Source organism: Lactuca saligna, chromosome 3, assembly GCF_052625555.1.
Source record: "Lactuca saligna cultivar CGN05327 chromosome 3, ASM5262555v1, whole genome shotgun sequence".
NCBI classification, from domain to species: Eukaryota; Viridiplantae; Streptophyta; class Magnoliopsida; order Asterales; family Asteraceae; genus Lactuca; species Lactuca saligna.
The window spans coordinates 198,962,001-198,976,343 of record NC_136419.1 but is presented as its reverse complement, the minus strand read 5'-3'; the positions used below and the strand labels follow the sequence as shown (position 1 = coordinate 198,976,343).

The 14,343-nt window shown below is 32.2% G+C and overlaps 2 protein-coding genes across 2 annotated transcripts; both read left to right on the top strand.

Moving 5' to 3' along the window:
• The first annotated feature begins 3,053 nt into the window (after positions 1–3,053).
• LOC145037722 (sporulation-specific protein) lies at positions 3,054–6,340 on the top strand. The gene is made up of 2 exons (XM_078986429.1): positions 3,054–3,357; positions 6,108–6,340. Exons 1-2 carry the CDS (start codon positions 3,229–3,231, stop codon positions 6,207–6,209), a joined length of 231 nt encoding a protein of 76 aa, XP_078842555.1. The 5' UTR covers positions 3,054–3,228; the 3' UTR covers positions 6,210–6,340.
• Positions 6,341–9,266: 2,926 nt separating this feature from the next.
• LOC145037721 (U-box domain-containing protein 44-like) lies at positions 9,267–13,342 on the top strand. The gene is made up of 4 exons (XM_078986428.1): positions 9,267–9,520; positions 9,889–11,120; positions 11,268–11,586; positions 11,691–13,342. The coding sequence occupies exons 2-4, from the start codon at positions 9,891–9,893 to the stop codon at positions 13,187–13,189; spliced, it is 3,048 nt and encodes a 1,015-aa protein (XP_078842554.1). The 5' UTR covers positions 9,267–9,520; positions 9,889–9,890; the 3' UTR covers positions 13,190–13,342.
• Positions 13,343–14,343: the final 1,001 nt, after the last annotated feature.

Below are 14,343 nucleotides of genomic sequence, written 5' to 3'. Positions count from 1 at the left end.
TTTCTTAGCCATCTTCTCTACATGATGCTCTTTGGATGGGTATTCAAATGGCAAAAGCAAAATCTCTACTTACTGCTCAAGCCTTCCGAGCCACTCCTTCAATGCTTCCTCCGATTCCGGCCCCTAAAATTGTTCCACTAGACCAGTGTTCCCCACTCCAAATCCATGATGAAATTCCAGAAGAACCTCTTCTTAACCCTACTCCGGAATTCGTCATCGAAGAGAGCATGAAGCTTATCATGGCTACTTTGAAGAGAGATAAAGGCAAAAAGCCTATGACAGACGAACAAGCAGCTCGCTCCGGATCTCCTCCAAAGAAAAAACATGGATGGTATTAGGAGAAAATTAACAAGGCACTACAGGACAACATCCAGATCTAAGCTCTAAATGATAATCCTGATCCGATGCGTGGTATCTCTCCTCTCTGTCGTGAAGGCATTCTCCATGATCATGAAATTATCCCATTCATGTATTAGAATGTTCCTACCAATGACTCCGAACAGCTGGATCTTCCTTATTCTGCTTACAGCAAATACTACATCAAATTCGCTCCCCTTCACCCATTTGACAATCCGGAAGTGACATTACGACCGAGCGATAAAGGCTTGAAACGTTCTACTCCAAGAATGCACAACCTCTCAAGGAAGTGTGGACGAGGAAAAGAATTACCAAAGTCGATGGTTTTGGAAGAAAAGTTCTTGTGAAATTCAAACTCAACTGATGCGGATTTCCCTTCGTTGAATCCGAATGACATTCTCACACTGGCTGCTTACTTGAGAGGAATTCAAAGATATGACATCAATATGGGTGCTTATCACACTGCTCTGAGCTTCCTTAAAGATTATGTCGTGGAATTTTGCAGACGCGACTATGAGCTTGCACATTTATACAGAACTGAAGACTTTGTGGCAAAAATCAACTATGTTCTTCCGGAAGCTGAACTGCTTGCAAATGGTCCGATCGAAGAACCAGTTCTAGGGTTTTTCTACACTACCAGAAAAACAAATAAGGACTTTTTCTGAGTCCTTGACAAACACCTAGTTCCTACCAAAGCTCTACAGAAGTTCATTTCTCGTGCCTCCAAATCAGAAGCTCCGGAACAGGTTAAATCAAAATTTCTGAGTCATTTGACTTGGTATATTGAAGTCCGTGAATGGTATATTGGATTGTTAAGTTCACTTAGGGGGAGATTGTTGGAACCTGAAAGTGAACCTCTAGCAATCCTAAGCTCTAATTCCGAAGTTAAGATATTCAAAAATAAAAGATGGTCTGGAGTCGAATATGAAGAATGGTTCGGAACCTGTCCAAAGCGAAAGAGAAAAAGAAGAGAATCTGAAGTGAAGGCATTCTAGAATGATCCTCATGTCTGGAATGGGTGCTGATCCGGAGTCATCATATTTTGTCTCTTTGCATTTATAAAAGTTTGTCTTTGTATTGATATGACATATCATAGGACTTAGTCTTTTTTTAATATTAGACAATCAGAATGTCTGAAACAATTCTATTGTCTAGTCCTAAGTCAGTATCCTAGTTTATTCAATGTAACCTTCACTCCTATTTATAGGAGTTTTCAATGCAAAGTCAAATGACTGATCGTTCGTTCAATTTTAATGTTTTTACTAAGTTTCCTTATCTCTCTCGAAAACATTCTTATTGTTCTTCATTTAATATCTTTACATTGATCATTATCTTCTATCTTCATTTATATCTTAATTATTTTGTTTGAAGTACTTATTCAGACTTGACTGATCTTGCCAGACTTAACTAGAACACTTATTAGTAAGAAGACATTGATCTTAAGCATTCATTCAAGGTTTGAGTTTTCAAACCTTGTCCCTACGCAACTGATTGTCATTGTTCTCACAATATCGTCGTCATATCGAACCATGAAGTCGTCGGAGAAGGCAAGCCTTACCTAAAGAACACACAAACATCACCTCTATTATTCTTTATCCTTAGTCGCCACATCTAGCATCTCTCTAATCATACCATGAGTCGGCAGTTAGGGTTTCACTGGTTAATACTTTTGTCATTCTGTTTCCTACCTCACCCCTTTTGTTGCCCAACTCTAGCCTATGTTGCCCCATGGATGATTAAGATGACGAAAAGAAGGCAGACCCAAGCCCTACTCTTTTGGAACACCGATCAACAGAAATCAATGTCGCTTTGGCTTTATCCGACGAACAAAGCCCAATCCTTGTTCTTGCCCTACCTTCACAGGTCTATCAGCCTCTTTTACTCTCATCTCGTCTCTATCGAAAGTAGAATTGATTTTTGCTATAAAAAGCTGGCAAAATATCTATTGATTTATGGGTTTGAACATATTTGATTTATAATTTCGATTTATGGATTTCCTTTCTGGTTGGGATGTATTTCTAAGTTTGATTTTTGATTTCTCTTCTTTGTTTGATTTCTGGTTGGAATGACTATGTGGGGTGCTCTTTTTTTTTCTCCAGTTACAGAGGTGTTGGTAATAAATTTACTTTGGTGTAATAGGCGATGATGATTGACTCTGACGAGGGATTAAATGGATAAGGGGTTGGTGTTATGGGGTTAACATGAGGGATATATTTGCAGGTACCCGTAATGTTGGAGGTATTGGTGACGATCGGAGGTCGGAATTGGAGATAAATAAGAGTCGGTAACAATGAAGAAATAGGGCAAAAAGGGTGCATTGCTGGGAGAAATATGAAAGTGTGGGTGTACCCACTTCTATTAATCAATTTCTTTTAACAAGTAAATAATAAATAAAAAAAATTAAAATAATAGGTAAGAATAAATATGTCATTTTAAGTATGTAAGGACCAACAACACAACAAATTCAAACTATAAAGATGATTCAAGTTAAAAAATAATAATAATAACTAGGAATCAAATACATAAATTATCCAAAATCTAATGGATACACTAAAAATAAAATTTGGTTGATTTGTCTTTTGTTTTTTTTAAGGGACCAAACTAGTAAACTTAGGGGATAGTTTAGTTGTTAGCGGAAGGGAAGGAGAAAAACCGGATCGAAGTGTTCCAATCCGATTATTACATGTCTAATTCATTAAATCGGACCGGTCCTCGGTTGGACCAAACAAGTAAACCTTGAGTGAGCCGGTGCTCCGTGGCAAAATTCTAATCCACACACACACACACGAACGACGAGTTAGGGTTTTCTTTGAGCTTAAAACAACCACTATTTCAAATCGGATTTGATTTCAGTTGCCTGAACCCTTTACAATGACATCGTTGGGGACGTCTAAAGGTGTATTGGAGATTGCAAAGTTCGCCGTTTACGTTACAGTTCCGATTGGTCTTATGTATTTCTTCGCCAACAACACTAAGAATCTTCACAAATTCATGGGCGCTGTAAGTATCTCATGAAAATTTCATCAATTTTAGCTTTAAACACTGTTCAATCGTTGTATTTGCTACATATCTTTGATCTACTTGGTAATTTTAGTTGAATGTTCAAAGTTCATATCAATTTTGAAGTTAACAAGTACGAAGTCAAAGACTTGTCTAGTGCAGTTAACATAGGCGTTCTTTATAGACTTGTAGTTGTTGATCACTTGATTGTGTAGCTATAGGCGATTGTAAGCTTTCAGCTTTCTAGAATCGATAGAAGGTAGATGCAACAAACCCAAACAGAAGTCAATTAGGGCTCTAACTTGAAATAGTTGCAGACTGAAAAAGAAAAATTCAGTCTGATACACACTTCAAAGAAAAATGAGTTCTTTTAAATCAACAGATCAAATGAAAGAAGTGAATGGGTTAACTGGGAAAAAAGGAATGCTATAACATGTTAATGATAAAAAGTTCTGGTTTTTAAGCCACGTAGAAATGGTGTTTTATAAACAAAAATAAAAGTTGTTTACCTTCTTACAATATTTTTTAGTACAACGTTATTTTTAAAACATTGTAGATAGTTGGTTACACAATTATGTCATTAACTCTAGTTTTTTCAAAGTATACAGTTGTAATAACAAAATAGAAGTATATGATGTTATAATAATAAATCAAAAGGAATATCAGTTTCAGTCCAAATATCTCCTGTCTAGCTTTATACCAACTTCCAGTGGTTTTGGGTTATCTTGAGTAAGATTTAACATAGATAATGTAAATTAAATTGAAATCATGTTATAAAGCAAATAATCATAAAATCCATTACATCAGTTAACATAAATAATGAAATCTTGTAAACCTGATATTTGCTAAATTGTAATGTGATGATCATATGTGTAAATAGCATATGCTTATTATCAAATTTCCTTTCAGAATGTAGCTCACCCACCGATTCTTTAATACATGTAACTGTAATGGTAAGATATTAAAGTAAAATTAAAAAAGTTGGCTAAACAGAAACAAAAAAATAAGGCTAAATTTCATATATATCCTTGTAAACTTTTAATATTACTTTAATATCCTTGTAAATGTTTGAATTACGTATATATCCTTTTAAATCTATAAAATTAACATTTATATCCAAACTTATATTTTAATTATGATTAAATCAATTTAGTATTAAAAACCTTATTTAAAAATTAAACTTTCATATGATATTACTAAAATACCCTTTCTTTGTCTCTTTGTATATGATTCTTAAACTCCATTGAGGCTCTGCTTTTTCTTTTAGATTCATCATCGATACACATACAAAGATGTGTATGTTTGTGTTTTGCTTGTTACCATAAATCTAATTTAACTTTCTTCTTATTTAGTTTTCTCTTAATTAATAAATTAAATATCAACTCCTACTTACGTTAACTTATTATCTAAATACCAAATTCTATATCTTTTTGAATTTCTTCAATTCCAAAAATTACATAAAATTTATATAAATATATTTTGCTTTCTTTTCAATAAACGGGAATTGATATTTAATTTACTAAGGGAAAACTATAAGAAAAAGAAAGTCAATTGGATTTGATATTTGTGTGTCAAATGGGCTTTTATGCATTTTTGGGTTTTTGATGTTAGATAAGGGATCATCAAAATTCAAATGACATACATAAACAAATCTCTTGTGTTTGTATAAGGATGAAGAGAAAAAAAGCGAACATTGATGGAGTTTCAGAAATATATACACAGAGATTTCGTGAGGCATAAAAAGGGTAGTTTAGTAATATTACGTGATAGTTTGATATTTAGATAAGTTTTTAATATTAAATTGATTTAATCTTAATTAAAATATGAGTTTGGATATAGATGTAAATTTTATAGTTTTACACAGATGTATATGTAATTTTAATATTTGTAAGGATATTCACGTAATATTAAAAGTTTATAAGGATATAAATGAAATTAACCCAAATAATAAATTCAGGAGAGCTTGTGAATGCATACCCCACAGTGACATAAATCATCTTTGTTTGTGTTCCACATATTGATGAAAAAGAGAAAATAGGATCAGAATGAATAGATGTGAAAGTTAAATGTTTTTTTTTTTTTTTTGACAATAATAATGAATACCCATGAATAGTTTAAAGTTCAAAACATTAGTTATTCTCAATAGGAAACATAGGAATATACCTGAAAATTATTTATTTTCTTTAGGTTAAAATGCAAGAAATTTCTTGTTTCTTGTTAAATGCAAACGTTTTCTTGTTTCTCTTTAGGTTTTAATTACAAGAAGTTTACTTATTAGAGCATCATACTTTGATTTATAGACATAGAAGTTTCTTGTTTCTCTTTAGTGTTAAATGAAAGAAAATAGTGACATTTTTCCATTGATTTAATTATTATAGCATCATACTTCTATTTGTTTTTCTTACAACATTGTACTTCCAAAAATCTAGGGTTCACGAATAATTGGGTAACGAACTTTTTAAAGTGTTTTAAAATACCATTGTACTAAAAAAAATTGGTAACCTTAGATTTTTTTTTTTAGTATAATGGTATTTTTTAAAACACTTTGGATAGTTGGTTACCCAATTATGTCATTAACCCTTTACTTAACATATCCTTAAAAGAAAAATAAAATAAAAAGACAACTACTGATTTTCATTTTTCACACTTAAAAAAAAAAGTATAAAAATCCTTGAAACCAAATGTAGATGGTTTTGATTATAACATTTTGGTTAAAACTTTTAAATGTTTCACTTGTATTTCTTTTGAAGAGGCAATATGTTGTATACCCTCCAGAGGGACCAAGGCCACAATCACCAGAGGAGTTAAGAGAAATGGCTCGGGAGATGGCTCGCAAGCGAAGCACACAGTGATCGATCACTACATGGAGATGTAACTTATTACAGTCTACTGTATTTTGTCGCGAACATGCTTTTTAGTTCATGTTATGTGCTTATTAAAATGTAATAAAAGTGCTTCCAATAAATTTATTGTGATTATGTTATTGCAGTTGTGATCAATAAATTGGGCGATTAAAAATAACAATAATGTCCATATGAAATTTGGGAGTGTTAGGAGATAACATATATTCTTTTGGTTTTACCAAAATACCAACATGTTAGTTTGGACTAACTTTATGTAATAAAAAGGTTAAATTTTCCGACACAAAAAAAGAGATTTTGGATTTTGGACTTCCGACTTAGAAAAACCTATTCTAAAATTTCAAAATATATTTCTGAAATCCGATGAACGAATATGAAATTTCAGAAATATATATTGATTTTTTTAATAAAATCAAACAAAAGGTTAAACTAAATATTGCAGAAGTAGATAAGATACGTGAGCATCAAATGTGTCGTTTTATTGAAAATTTTTGATGATACTGGACATTTTGAATTTTAGGGATAGAGAGTTTTTGAAAGTGTTTATTATGCAAACGATAACAAGAAAATCAAATTATATATTATTGAAATCTGAACCAGCCAAACGGAAATAGGTTGTCATTTTCACAAAAGATGAAAATATGGGTTATATCTCTTTATAATATGGATCATTTTTGTGATTGTCCTTATAATATGGAGTTATAGGTTGAACTAATTTCGCTTTTAATCCCTTGTATGAGTTAGACTCGAGGGTGTGCGGGAAGGATTCCTTGTTTTTTTGCCTGCCACATTAGTATTTTCCTTACTTTTCTATTTCTCACCAAAATCCAGGGTATGTATGAGAAATATCTTTCACTATTTTTTTATTTTAAAAAAGATTATATTTCATACAAATATTATATTTATTTTGTAGGAAATTATAAACCATGAATTTTGATATATATTTTTATAACTTTTTAATATTAGTAGGTATATAATTTAATAAATATTAAAAAACTGAAAAAAAAATTAAAATAAAAAAGAAAACCTAGCCGATCAAAACAGGAGAGAGAATGCGGGGTCTTTATCCCCCACTCCCTTCTTTGTTACTTAGCATAAGACATAACATAAGAATATAATATATACAATGTTTCATGTGTATAAGACTATAAGAGTGTAAGTATAACAATTTGACATGTTTTGTACCCAAACTCTACTAAGTTCAATGTCAATGAGATAAACATTGTAATTTTGTGTTCCACCTAAAAAAACAAACAAGATGTGATATAAGTGTTCGTAATAATATCATGTCTGAACTAAAAGCTCTTAGTGTGAAGGTTGAAGATAAGGAAAAATCATTGACGCTTATATTATCTTTGTCATAATCCAATGAGCATATGAAGCTCGTTATGATGTATGAGAAATAAACCTTGAGGTATCCAGAGGTTACTGGAAAACTCGTGTACGAGGATAAAGGACTAGAGAGAAAAAAAACCATTCTTCATTAGAATGAACAATTTTGATGTGTAGGAATGAGAAGAAAAACTCATAGAAGAATCTGGTATGATGGAATTATGGACGCTCTATGCATCTCTAGAGAAATTGTCAACATGAAGCAGATTCAGTAAAAAGGCTATAATATAGCTAACTATGTCTCCATTGTTATTAATAATGATGGCTTCTTTTGAGTTATGAAATCCTCATAGTATGTTAGTTCCCAAAGAAAGAGATGTGTTTTTTTTCAACAGGTTCACAAATTTATACATAAGCACTGGATTGACATAAATGCAAGATGTGTGGTGAAAGTCTTTATTAATGGCTTTTGAACTTCCATGTATGTCAAACGAGGGAGTTGCACCGTAAACTTTCAACAAGTTTTTCAACATGTGCCAAGGTGAAATTTAGAATGGTCTATTCTAAATGACAATAATATTTTAAGGTGGAGTATGATAATTCTATAACTGTAGTATGATTATGATATTTCATGTTGAAGAAAATGTTCCTTTTTTTTTTTTTTTTTTTTTTTCATTTATCCAAGGTAAAGATTATTGAGTTTTCTATATGAAAGAAGGTTTCATTATCCCACATCGGTTAAAAAATGAAAGTTCGGGAAAGCTCCAAGCTTATAAAAAGAGATAACTGCTTTGGTATCAATGCATCCCAACCAAATACACTTAAAGTGTTTCTTTTTTTCTTCTCTTGATTTAAATTGTAGATAAGCCGGTCGAAGCATAGTTAAGGGCTTGAGGCAAAAGCAAAAGCAAATTTCAGGCCCCCTCAAATTACAAAAAAGGGATGTTTTTTTGGATGGAATGATTTGCTTCAAATGAAGTTTAAATTGATTTTGATTTTCAAAACATGGATTCATATCCAGTTCAAATTTGATTTGAACCATCTTAATTACAATTCCTTATGAATTGTTTTTTACAATTTGTTTTTCAAGAATCTTAAAATATATAACTTAAATATTAGTTATTTTTATACAAAAATTTGAACCATCTTAATTACAATTCCTTATGAATTGTTTTTTACAATTTGTTTTTCAAGAATCTTAAAATATATAACTTAAATATTAGTTATTTTTATACAAAATTAAATTATCAGGTAATGAATTAATATTCATAAACATTACCTAAGCAAAATAGATTTTTAATTTGATGTTATACATATAAAAACTTTTAAGAATAAATATACCCTTATAGGTTTTCTTATAGGTTTTGTATCAGTTTTAATCTATTTAAAACAAATTTAGTGAAGTAATAGATAATAAAATTATATATTAAACATAATATATAAAAATAAATAAATGGTAATTTATTATTTGATTTTTGTTTTATAAATTAAATCAATCCGAAATCAAACTAAATTTTATTTATCTTAAAATCAATATGAAAATCTAAATATACGAACAATATGGTAATCTAATTGTTGAATTCAGTTTTATGTAAATAGTGACAATATTAACGAAATTTATATGATCAGTTAATTAAAAAAAAAAAAAACATTTTTGTAAAGATGTGAATTATAAAATCATTATTGTATTAAGAGAAATAATGTTATGTAGACCGACTATGACTATGGACCCATCTTATGGTTCCCTGGATGAAAAGGCGTTTACGTCGGAAAGATGTATTAAATTTCATGAGAAATTTCATAGGAAGGCGACTCGTAATTTCGACAACATCAACGATCATGAGAATTTCAATCACGCCAATTGACTTGGAAGTAAACTCGGTGGACTTTCTTCCGTTCCCATCGTCATATTTAATGTGGATGTCCTTTTGGATTTCACAATACACGCATCATTTCAACTGTTTTTACAGGTAATTCTTCAGAAATCCATGTCTATGATTTGCTTTTATTGATTTCTTGTTTGTAGTTCTTTCCAAGGAAGTGACAAAATTGGAAGAATGTAGAAGATTTTCTCTGTTACTACCAACTACAGTTTCATGCCCACCACCTGTTTGATGATTTGCTTACTTATTTGGAATTATTAGATTTCCAAGCCTTTTCACTTCTTTTTGATCATATTCTCCTTGTCTTTTCTAGTTAATCAGATGCCACTACAGAATTCCTTCGTTTTGAGATTTTTGGTCATGGAATTAGACTTATGTCCAGAAAAAGCTTAATTTTTACAATATCAAACAAAAAAACTTCATTTTTTTAACTGTTTCTTCACAATATCCATCAGGAATGGCAGATTTTCTACCAATTAGTACAATCTTGGCTCTTGCCATGAATCAGGTCATCAAAACTGCTCATGCTGCCAACGATATAGTCATTGAAAAAGAAAGTTTCAAAATCCTCTCATCTCACCTCTTTGATATCCTCCGTGTTCTAAAGGAACTCGAGCTACAAAAACTAAACGAATCACCACTTGCAAGAAAAGCTCTTGAAAACCTTGAAACAGATGTGAAAAAAGCCAACACACTTGTGGAAAAATACAAGAATCGAGGTCGTTTCTACCTGCTAATCAAATGCAGACACATTGTAAAGGAAGTACAAGATGTCACAAGAGATATTGGTAAGTCTTTAAACACTCTATGTCTTGCAAACACCGAAGTCCTATCTGGAATATCTGATGAAATAAGTAGATTACAAAACGAGATGCAAAGAGCCGAATTTGCAACGTGTCAATCTCATCTTCAAATTCTTGATAAGTTAAACGAAGGGCTCATGAATCAAAAACTTGATCAGGGTTTTGCTAATGATATAATTGAAGATATAGCAATGGCTGTAGGAGTTGTGATTGAGCCTTTTGAGATAAGAAAAGAGCTCGATAGCTTTAAAAGAGAGAAAGAAGAAGCAGAAAACCGAAAAGAAAGAGCAGAAGTTTATTTCTTGGAACAAATTATCGAATTGTTATCGCGTGCAGATGCTGCTAGAGATTATGAACATGTGAAAGATCAGTATATGCAAAGGTTAAGAGTAATCGAACGTCATGATTCGAAATCAGAATCTATTCCACCTTTTAAAGCTTTCATTTGTGGGATTACTAAAAGTGTAATGGTTGATCCTGTTAGTCTTTCGAATGGAACTGCTTATTCCAGAGTGGCGATTGAAGAATGGTTTGGGTCGGGTGAAAAAACGGATCCTGTTACGGGTGAAGATCTTGAAGATTTATCTTTTAGATCAAATATTCAGTTGAGACAATCGATTGAAGAGTGGAAAGAGCTTAATTATTGTATGAGGATTAGATCTTGCAAGTTTAAATTGATGATGGAAAATAATGAATCTATGAAAGATGCACTTTTTCATATTCAGGAACTTATGAAAGAAAATGTAATCAATAAAGATTGGATTTCAATTGGTGGTGTCACCAAATTGCTTATTGAAATCCTCCCAAACTTACATAATTCACCAGTGAAAACAAATGTGTTGGTTACATTAAAGAATGCTGTTGAGGGACATTCAAGAAACAAGGTCATTTAATTCTCACCCTTCTTTTTTCTACTATATCTTATTGGGCTTAACCACTTATTCTTTTTGACTTGTTTTATTTTGACTTAATCCGAACATGTTGTATCTGATATGTAATTTATTTATTTATTTGTTTGTTTAATTTTATAGGATCTGTTGGTTGCAAATAAGGGATTTTGTCACATTGTTCCATGTTTAGGATGTGAGTCAAGTCTAGCTAAAGCTTCATTAGAGTTGATATGTGAGTTAGTTCTTGAGGAGTCCAGCCAAAATATGGATCATGCAAGGGAACTTTCTCAAGAATGTAATCCGGTTTCCTTTCTTGTTACCATCTTAAAGGGTTCAGAGATGGAGTTAACAGAAAAAGCAAAGAAAATCTTGCAAAAACTTGTAGATGTTGATGACAAAAATGCTATTTTGGCTGCAAACGAGGAATGGTATGAACCTCTTGTTGGTAGGATCGTTCAAGGTTAGAATACTTTTCTTGTCATTTTCTTTATACAAAAAAATTTCATCTTTGTGTTCCCTTTCCTCTCTTTTTTCACTAATTTATTTATTTGATTGTCATCGAAGGTCCAAAAGAAACAAAAATGGCGATGCTAAGAGGGATTGTTGATTTGGAGCTTGAAGAAGAAAACACAAAGCTCCTATGTTCGCTAGGTTTAATTCCACCTTTGCTCGAAATGGCATCTGCTGACTTGGAATCAAAAGAAGTATCATTATCAATGCTTGTAAAGCTTTTAACAAATTCAGACAACAAAACCCTTTTCGCAGCTTCTGATGGAGTCCCTTTAGTGATCAACCTAATGCGCTCTTTACCTTTACCATTTCTCATTCTCTCCAAATGCTCTCAAATCCTCGAAAAACTCACCTCTAATGGCGACGGAATCAAATTTCTTGTGGACATCAACTGCGTGAAGCTCAATTTAGAATCATTAGTCGAGAATTTATTAGCTTTTTTACAAAACTCGCGATTACCTTACATTGTTTTGAGGCCGGTGTTGCGTGTTCTTTTTAAAATATGTGAATCGGACGCCGGACCGGTGAAAACCGCCGTGGTCACCGCTAGCGGTGTTTCTCGTGTTCTGACTCTTCTGGATCACTCCGATAGCGAAACACGTGAAGCCGCCATCAACCTCTTGTTTTTATTCTCGAACCATGAACCGCATGGAGTGGCGGAGTTCCTTTTAAAGCCGAGAAGACTCGAAGCTTTCATCGGTCTTCTTGAAAACTCCGGGAAAAGCGACGTACAAAAGGCTGCAGTTGGTTTGCTAGCGAACGTTCCGAAATCGGAAGTCGAATTGACAAAAAAACTAATCGAGTTGGAAGGACTTAAAGCGATTATAGACATACTGGAATCGGGAAGCACAGAGGCGAAAGAGAATGCCTTGAGCGCGCTTTTCCGGTTTACGGATCCGACGAATATCGAGTCTCAGAAAATAGTCGTTGAGCTCGGGACCTACGGTTTACTTGTGGATTTTCTTAAAAAAGGTTCGGTGATAGCAAAAGCACGCGCCGCTGCTCTAATCGGTGATCTCTCGATGCGAAGCGCCGAACTCACCGTGACCTCAAAGTCAAACCGGTGGTGCTCGTGTTTCGGCCGCACCGGTGCGGCCCTGTGCGCCGCTCATGGCGGGATATGCAGTGTGAAAGGTACGTTTTGTGTTTTGGAGGCGGGGGCGTTACCGGATCTGGTGAAACTGTTGCAGTCTGAGGTCCATGCCATAACTTATGAAGCGATTCAGACGCTTTCGACATTGGTACAGAAGGAGTCGCCTCGGAGAGGTGCGCATGTTTTGCATGATTGTGGGGCGGTGGTTCCGATTTTGGAGGTTTTGAATTGGGGGTCGGAGTCGTTGAAGGTGGAAGCTTTGGAGGTGTTGGAGAAAGTGTTTATGTTGACGGAAATGGTGGATTGGTATGGTGCGGGCGCGAGAATACCACTTGTCCGGTTGACCGGAGGTAGTATTCATGAAGACGGTCATCTTCATCGGAAAGCTGCTAAAGTTTTGTTGCTCATCGGGCGTCATTCACGTCGCTCGTCGACTTCACTTGTTGCTGGATTTAACTAAAGAGGGTGTATATTGTGTATTCTTAATTTGTGTTTTGGTATGTTGTAAATTAAAGGATTTATATAAATTACTCTAAAGGATTTATATAAATTACTTGTTTTATGAAACAAATGTATAATCTAAACAAATTTAATTTATTATATTTTTACAAAATTTCTAAACCTTTTTCGAGACATTTTACACAAACTTTTTATAAACTTTTACAATCTTTTTAAACTTCTTTTACTAACATTTTGACACTTACAAAAATTATAATTTTTTAATGTTTTTTTTTTTTTTAAAGAGAAACATTCTTTTTAAAAATATTTTTAATTCTTTCTAAACTTATTTTACACAAGGTTTAAAATTTTTCTTACAACATTTTTTTTTAAAAAACTTTTTATAAACCTTTTTAATGTAAATTCCAACATTTCAAAACTATTTTGTAAGAATGATGAAAAAATATTAGTAAAATGTTTAAAGATTTCAAATATTATAAATAAACAAGTAAAAAGGTTTAAAAGTCATTGGTAAAAACTTGTTTGAATTATTTTTTTAATATTGTTTTTTTAAAAGAGACACTAAAATGAAATAACCCTTTTTAAACATTTTCACATATATTATAAAAAGATTTTATTATGTTTTGTCAACCTTCATAGGTTGTAAAAAAAGTTTAAAAAATTATATAAAAAACTTTAGAAAGAGTTGTAAAAAAGTTTAAATATGTTATAAAAAAATATTTTAAAAAAGATTGTAAAAGTATATAAAACTTTATGTAAAAAGGTTTAAAAAGTTATCAAAAATTTAAAAGGTTGTAGCACCCGTTTTTTTGGGCTTGAATTTTTGAGTAATTTAAGTTTTTTTATTTATACAAATTAAAGTTAATACATAAATCAATAAACAAGTTAGAATAATGGGAATAATAAATTTGAATGGTAGTAATAATTTAAATGATAGCTTTAAAAGTTAAATGTTGAAATTGTAACATTTACAGTTAAAAATGTAAATAAGAAAGTGTGTTTGACCGATGGGTTAACCCACTTAAATGGTTAGACCATTAAATTCATAAAATGGATAGGAAAATGTTAGATCATGAAAAGTGAACAAAGCTAGTCGGCATGTTTGCTATTTGAAGTTAATGATTTAAGTATCTATCACATTGACAGTGAAGAGTA